Source organism: Curcuma longa, chromosome 1 (assembly GCF_044706935.1).
Source record: "Curcuma longa cultivar G26 ecotype Majalengka, Jawa Barat chromosome 1, ITB_CL_G26_1.1, whole genome shotgun sequence".
Lineage (NCBI taxonomy): Eukaryota > Viridiplantae > Streptophyta > Magnoliopsida > Zingiberales > Zingiberaceae > Curcuma > Curcuma longa.
Genome location: NC_133861.1, coordinates 11,579,194 through 11,587,533, shown reverse-complemented (window position 1 = coordinate 11,587,533; position 8,340 = coordinate 11,579,194). Strand labels below are relative to the sequence as shown.

At 40.1% G+C, this 8,340-nt stretch overlaps 1 protein-coding gene across 1 annotated transcript; it reads right to left on the bottom strand.

Moving 5' to 3' along the window:
* Positions 1–1,661: 1,661 nt before the first annotated feature.
* LOC141847383 (putative kinase-like protein TMKL1) lies at positions 1,662–3,955 on the bottom strand. Its single transcript, XM_074735426.1, has 2 exons — positions 2,556–3,955; positions 1,662–2,466 (listed from the first exon to the last, which is right to left on the bottom strand). The coding sequence occupies exons 1-2, from the start codon at positions 3,931–3,933 to the stop codon at positions 1,826–1,828; spliced, it is 2,019 nt and encodes a 672-aa protein (XP_074591527.1). The 5' UTR covers positions 3,934–3,955; the 3' UTR covers positions 1,662–1,825.
* Between the last annotated feature and the right edge of the window lie 4,385 nt (positions 3,956–8,340).

Genomic DNA, 8,340 nt, shown 5'->3' with positions numbered 1-8,340 from the left:
TAGTGAGAATCTTGTGGGTCGTCTATACAATCAGATTGATACATGTACCTTGATGTAGACAATCTGAGAGTAATTTATGGTAAATAAAAAATAAAAATCAAGCTATGTGGTCTTGGTGTATCTACGAAGGTCAATCAATTTGAAAACGGTTGCTCAATCGACCTCAAAATTCTATTAGCTTCCTTCGCAATCGAGATTTGACTCCTCCAAAGCCGAGCCTGCTGTGTCTGTGCCTGCCTGTCCATGTGCCTGTGGGTGTCCGGCAAGTGACCGAATTAATTAATTAAAGTAATTAAGGAGGCATCCAATTTCCATGGACGTCGGCCCCCCATGGACAAAGTTTGCAGAACATTCCGAATTATTTCAAAGGTGGCACAGCCTTGATTTGACTCCAGTTCTACGTCTACCAATCACGGAGATGACCAATTTACTACTCTATTGCATCGAGTCTAAAGTCGTTGATCACTTTGCAGCTTTGGCGTCTCCGATCGAAGTCATAAACAAATTCACATTTTCAACTCAAAAATGGATATCAAATTTGTCGAGTCTGATGAAATGGACTGAAACCACTGAACTTAGCAATGTCAAAGTCATGAAAGCTCAGATGATAAGACTGGTCTGAAGGCTAAATTGTTGATTCGGGAAGACTGATCTAGGAAGGCCGAGTTGGGAAAGCTGAATTAATGGCCGAGTTGAGAAGATTGAATTGGGAGGTTAGGACAGGCCAAATCAAATACTCGGTGACTGAATTGAACTGTCGATCGAGAAGTTAAGGTCTATATTTGATATACTTTTAAAAAACAAATTCATTCTCTGGCCGAGACACGAATCAATATCTATTTTTTTCAAAGTGCAACAGCTCAATCATTGTAGCAACTAAACAATGATTGTTCGTGGCAAACTGGATTATACTTGAATGTTATCATCGGAAAAAACAAGGGAGATCATGAATGAGTTGTTGTCAACAAAATTTTGACATTAATAATCCTATTGTAACTAACTCAATGGCAATATCATTAATGTCTGTTTTAATCTAATTCCTGCAGGTACACTATAAGTCTCATCGTAATCAATTATGATAAGACCATGGTGTGATGATTAAATCAGTCAATAACGGTAGATAAATATATAAAATTCGAGTTAACCAACTGCACTGACTGTTAGACTGGATAATAATTGACATATAGAATTCTTTTTTAAATTTATGCTTTTCTAGTAGTTAATAAAAAATTTTTTATAGAATCAAATTGATCACTCTAATCGAACTAAAGACTTGAACATACTGTGTCAACTAAAAAAAATTATGATTCAATGTGAAATAACATGTGACCTAAAACTCACAATGTAGGATTATTCTCCCGATTAATTTTTAATTCATTTCCCCAACCATTATTACGTAATAATGATGCAAGTGTTGCGTAAGCATTGTTTCTCTCCGCATCAGACGAATCGAGGACGGCGACCTCACTCATACAGGAACGAACCAGTTGGTACAGAGCGCAATTATTAGGACTGCCCTTGAGGCCTTGACGATGGATTTTGGCTTTAATTTAGACGAATAAAGACAATGCGATGAGAATCGCTCTGATCGATTTCATGAAACTTACTGATCAGAAACTTCTTTCAAACTCTTATCGAATTTCCATTCAAATAACGTCACATCGGAACCAACAGTTCGATCGTTCCTTTGATTCATCGAAATATGATATGATATTTTGTAGGCAAAGGATTTCAACAAACTTTAGCTCGCAGTTACAGAGTTTGTATTGATGCAAATCATGCAATTGGAACAAGACGATCGGCAAGTTCGCTCGTGTTCATGGCGTCAAAATGGCGTCCCTATCTCGCTTCTGTCGGTGGGCGTGTACAACGCCGACCTGTTCCTTGGTCTGTTCTCCTCCAGCTGCTTCACCACCTCGCTCATGTCTGGCCTCACCGCCGCCGCCGGCGCGCAGCACCCCATGGCCAGCTTCAGCGCCTGCACCAGCCCCTCCTCCATCGGGCTCTTCACCCCCTTCATCACTTCCACGTCGAACACCTCCATCGTCGCCTCCTCCAGCACAGCCGCCTTCACCACGGCAGGCAGGTCCGCCCCGTCCCCCTCCTTCCCAGTCCCCTTCCCCGGCTTCTTCCCCAACAGGATCTCCAGAAGCAGTATCCCGAACGCGTATACGTCCGTCCTCGCGTTGCACTTCCGCATCCTCTGTAGCTCCGGCGCCTTGTACCCGTCCGCCTTCGCCGCCGACACCATCTCGTCCGCCACCGCAGCCACCAGCAGCTTGTCGATCCCGATCTCCGTCAGCCGCGGCACGAAGAACTCATCTACCAGCACGTTCTTCGACCGAACGTTGCCGTGCGTCACCGGCGTCTCCAGCCCGGCGTGGAGGTGCGCCAGGCCCCGGGCCACTCCCAGGGCGATCTTGTGCCTGCGATTCCAGTTCAGTGCCGGTTTCCCTGAACTGGTGTCTGCGCGACCATCAGATTGGAAAATTTTAATCTATGCAATCGAAAAAAAATGACAACTTTGATCCTTTGGGAAAGGGCTAATTAATTACCGTGAAGAAGGTCATGCAGAGTTCGATATGGGTGGTAATCGCCGATGAGCAGCTTCTCCCCTCGATTCCCCTGATAGAACGCTCGCAACGCCGCCAGGTTCTCGTGCCGGACTCGGCCGAGCTGCCGCACGACAGGCAGGCACTCAGCTTGATCCTTGCAGGTGCCTTCCCGCAGCAGGCGAAGAGTGATGTTGCCACCGTCGGCTAGCTTCGCTTTGTACACCGTTCCGTAACTCGTCTTCTCCATCACCTGTCCAGTAGCGTTCAGAACGTCGTCGAGCGTCAGATGCTCGCCGCCCTCGAACAGCATCAGCCTCCCGTCTCCACTGTTCCCGTCTTCCTCGAAGACGATCTCCTCCTCTTCGTCCGCCTGCCTTGCCCTGCTTCTCCTATTCCTTCCTTGCACCCATCCGATGGACACCGACGCAAGGACCACCGCCCCAGCCAGCAAACCAATTACGATGCCCGCTATAGCTCCGGCACTAAGGCCGGAACCCGACCCGCATCTGTCCAGTGGCCGGCCGCAGAGCTCCGGGTTGTTTCCCTGGAATGCCTCCGCCGTGAACCTCGAATCTTGGAGGAACGACGGAAGTGGCCCGGTGAAGTTGTTGTGAGAAAGATTCAACCTTTCCAGGTTCCTGAGCCCTCCGATCGAATCTGGGATCGAGCCGGAGAAGCGGTTGCTGCCGAGGTCCAGCTCCGTCATCCCATGGAAACCGCCGATGAATTGGGGGAAACGCCCCTGGAAGCGGTTTTGTCCCAAGTCCAGAACCCTTAGCCTGGAGCAGGTCTCGCTTGGATCCGCAGGGTCGGGAACTTCTCCAGAGAGGTTGTTTCCATGGAGGCGGAGCAAGACGAGGCGACCGCAGAGGTTCCAGATAGAAGGCGGTAGCGCGCCGTCAAGAACGTTCCTGGAGAGGTCGAGGTCCGCGAGGACGGGCGCGTTCCCGAGCTCGAGTGGAATGGTTCCCGTGAGCGAGTTGACGGCGAGGTGGAGCGACTCGAGGAACGAGAACTGGCCCAGCTCCGGAGGAAGAGACCCGGCGAGGGCGGCGGCAGGAAGATGGATGGAGAGGAGGCGAAGTGAGGGGTCGGAGGAGAGGGAGAGATTGGAGCGGAGGCCATAGTCGTCGTCGCAACGAAGCGCAGCGGCGCCTCCCCCGGAGGACCACCGGAGGCCGCGCCACAGGCAGAGAGGGAGCGAGACGTTCCAGGAAGAAAGCTCCGCGTTGGCGGCGGAGCCCTGGAGCACGGGCTTTATGGTGTTGAGGAGGAGGAGGACGTCCGGCGAGGCGGGCTGCGAGGAAGAGAAGGCGACGAAGAAGGAGAACAAAGAAAACAAGGAAAAAGGAGCCACTTTTGAAGCGAAAGGAGACATTTTGGAAGGCAAGCCGAGAGCAGAGCAGCGAGGAAGAGAAGGTTTCGAGGAGGAGAGTGGTTTTAGCTTTGCAGAAAAGCCTTCTCCCGCTCGCTTTTCAGGAGAGACCCACCCAGAATCCGGCCACTGCGTGGGGTCCCCCCAACTTCTCTTGATCCCTCAGTTCATTGGGCAGGGAGGAATTGGGTGCGACTTTGGGTGCGATTTGACAAATGAAAAGCTATGCGACTATGCACATTTGCCCTAGTTCATTTCATTTCATGTTATTCTGTTTGTCAAGGGTGAATTTTTTTTTTTTTGTATTTATCCACACACTCAGGTGGCTTTATTTCATATTACTCTCTTTCTCAAGGGATTTGCATGATGAAATTAGCTATAGCCGTCAAATCCATTTTAAGATGGGTTCAGATGGGTTGGCCCACCTAGGCCCACGACCCTCGTGGGTTAGCCCGCGGCGGACTTGGATTGGCCCGCGGATTGAGAAAGTTTATTTATTTATTTTAAATTTTAAAATTAAAATAGAAAACTCAATAAATTAGTTGGTTTGATCCATTTAAATTACAATTTAAACTTAAAAATTATAATTCAAACTTAAAATTTTCAACTTAATCTATTTAAATTATAATTAAAATTTAATATTTTTAATATTTTTTTATTTTTTAATAGGCCCGCGAGTTGGCCCGCCTAACCCGCGGCTCACCTTGAGTTAGGTTGGGTTGGAGATTTCGCAATCCGCCCAATTGGTGGGTCGGCCCACTCCGCCCCGCCAAATGATGGGACCGCTATGGGTTAACCTGCCCCGCCGTGGGTTGGCCCGTTTGACGGCTCTAAAATTAGCCCACATTTTTATGTAAAAGATAGAATCTATCATCCTAACGGTTTTACATGATCTCACGGTTATTTATGAATCTATGAGGAGGTAAGTTTATTCTATGGTAATCAACTCAGCTATGAGCCAACACACAAATAGGGGAATATCATTTTTCCAATCTGATTGGGTTGATTACTATAGAACATATACTGTTATAATAAATAAAGATAAAATCTTGATAAAATTTTTAAAAAAATATATTTTTTTATAGCGGTCAATATATATTTTATGATTTATATATCTCATATATATATATATATATATATATATATATATATATATATATATATATATATATATATATATATGATCGTAGAGATCCACTCCATATGATCATAGAGGTAAGCATATGAAGTCGCTGGAGTGACTAACGGATTCTATTCTTTTGCTACAACTAACGGATAAAGATAAGATATTATCTAAGTTAATTTTTAAATATAATATATTATGGATTAATTTTTAAAAAAAATATTAACTATTAAATGATGTGTTATTCATGTTTTTTGATTTATTTGAATGATAGATGAGAAATTTTTATGAAACTCAATTGATCATTGAAATCGATTCGAAAAGCTGAATTAAAAAAAAAAAAAAGGAATGCCATGGGTCAGCATGCTTGTTGGTTGGATATGGATCGATCAGATTTGGTTGGAAAGCTCAAAAATGTCTTCTTCGAAAGGAAGAAAATATTGAGGAGACAAAAATACGGCACATTTTATTCTACTCTGTTTTGTTCCCTTTCTATTATTACTTAATATAATATGCGATTAAGTCCAATAATACAAGAGGAAATCCTATTTATTCTGAGTTAGTGCTGCCCGACCCATTTTTAAACAGGCCCAGCAGATTGGTTAAGGATTGTGGCCCAGCCTACTGAATGGTGGGTTGAAGTGGAAAGTTGTGGGCTTTCATGGGCCTAGATTTAGATTTTGGCCTATTTTAACTTTTAAATTCTTGGATATTTTTGCCTATTTATAAATTCAATTTCCTTATATTTTTTACAAATGAATAATATATTACCACATATTTATAGTATGTTTCCTTCTATTTTTGTTTAATTTCACAATAAAATGTCTTTATGCAAAATATATTTTTATATTAAATTTATGTATTTCCCAATTTGTATTAAATTGAAAAATAATATGGAACTTCAAAACAAATTATAGGAAATAAAAACGATGTGAAATTAACACAATACTAAATATTAAAACTATTAACTATAACTAGGATATAATTGCAAATGATATTAATTTTATAACTAAGAATAAGAGAATATACAATTGCAATAATTACATAGTTATTATTAACTGATTTTAAATACGCTAGAAACATTTGAAATTGTGAATCATTCATGGCATATTTGCATTCCATCAAATGACTTTGGTGTTAGTGAATAAGAAAAGAAGGGGAAAAAGTTGAGAGAAGGAGATGGATCATAGAACAATGATCAAAGTCTTACCGTCACGATCGCGAAAGCTTACTCATGCTCGAGTGGCAAAAATCTCTTACTCTTGCTCGCAAAGCCTAGTTCTCATGGACAAACAATGATTAAAGCCTTGCTTCCATGATCATGGAAGCATACTCGTGTAGTGACACAAATCTCTTGCTCTTGCTCATGGAAGCCATAGCCTAGTTCTACTTCTCATGGGTATATAAACAATGATCAAAGCCTCAAGCCTAGAACAATTACACAATGATTAGCAAATAACCATCCTCATTTATCATTATAATACTTCACAATTATAATCAACTATATATTTTTTTCTTGGTTTTTTAATTATCATTAGGTGATCTCTTTAACAAAAATACAAATTATATATGGATTGTAACCATAATTTCAAATCAATAATTTACCGATCATCTAGTCAAATTTAGTGATATCAAAATGCGTATTTAATTTTCATATTTATCAAAATAAATAATTATTTTTTATTATATCCTTCTTTATCAACAGTCAACTACTTATGACATATTTATCTGTTGACTGTCTTAGTCAGCTACTAAACTCTTTGAGCTCCAATATATGTGACAGACTAATAAGCTCGTGATAAGATTGTGTTAATTTTAAAAATTCACAACTCTTTAGGTAGGTTGTGAAATTCATATTTGAGGTATAGTTATACTCAAAAAGCTGCAAGTAGTGCAATGAGTTTGATTTGAAATATTTTTGAGATGTCTAAGGTGATTATTACATGCTTGGGAGCCTTTTGAGTATAATCATGACTTTGGACTGGGATTCTATAACTTAGATTGAGAACTATGAGTTTTTAAAATTTTTACAACCTTAAAATAATTTAGCATAAACTTATTAAAAAGTCTGGACTTGTCATACATACTCACTAACTCCAGTAAAAAGTTCGTAGGACTTCTCTATTTCAGACTATATCAATATTTTAAAATTTTGGATACTACAAGATCGTTAGTGAATTTAGATAGAACTTGCTAATGATATTAGGAACTTCAAAATTATTTCAAATTAGGGTTATTATATTGCACTCTTGAGAGCCTCTTGAGTGTAACCATGCTCTCAGACCTGAATTCTATAGCTTCGATTAAAATATATCAATTTTTTAAATTTTCATAACTTTGAGATAATTTGATACAAACTTATTAAAAGGCCTATATCTATTAGACTTACTCACCAACACCACTAAAGCGTTCATATAACTCTCCTAGTTTACATCATGTCAAGATTTTGAAAGTTTGAACACTCAAGTATCATCAACGAATTTTAATCAAAACTCATTTATGACTTTAAAAACCTCATCATCACTTCAAACTATGGTCATATTATACTTCTGAGAGTCTTTTGAGTATAACCATGCCCTTAAACTTGAATTCCACAGCCCACATTGAGAATGATGAGTTTTTGAAATCTTCATGACCTCAAATAATTTAGTATAAGTTTATTAAAGAGCCTCCATAAGCTGGCGTAAATGGTTATTGCATAGACATTGCCACAAAGTAGATTAAGGGGTTGATTTCCAACGGGTGCAAAATGTCCCACTAGTTGCCTGATCAATCCTCTGCAGTGGGAGCGAATTCTATACGTGGAAGAGAATAAAAAGAAAAGAAAATAGAATCAAATTAGTTGAACTGGTTTAACTCAATTAACTATAGATTCAGTCATAGATAACTTGGTCAAATCAATCCTGACCAATATAGCTCTTATCTCAGTCTATATAGATTTTGTTGGATCCCAAGTCGATTTTAATTCAGCACTTAAAAAATAAAATACTTAACAAAACTTATATAGATAATAAAAAAGATATTGTATGATCATCAGCTAAAATTTATTAATAAACTTAAACCCCTCAAAAATATTTTAAATAAGTTCATTACATTCTTTACCTCTTTGTAATTGTAATCATGTCTTTATACATGAATTTGATAGTCTAGATAGAGACTTATTATAATCATATATCTGAATTTGATAGTGTAGATAGAGAATTAATTATATACGGTGGGGTGGGCCGTGGATAAAAAAAAAGACATAATAAAAAGTAATTATGTATTTTAGTAAATATAAAAATTGA

Coding starts and splice junctions, on each gene's coding strand:
- LOC141847383 (XM_074735426.1), bottom strand. CDS start 3,933: ATGTCTCCTTTCGCTTCAAAAGTGGCTCCTTTTTCCTTGTTTTCTTTG. Junction 2,467..2,555: donor TCTGCATGACCTTCTTCACG/GTAATTAATTAG, acceptor ATGGTCGCGCAG/ACACCAGTTCAGGGAAACCG.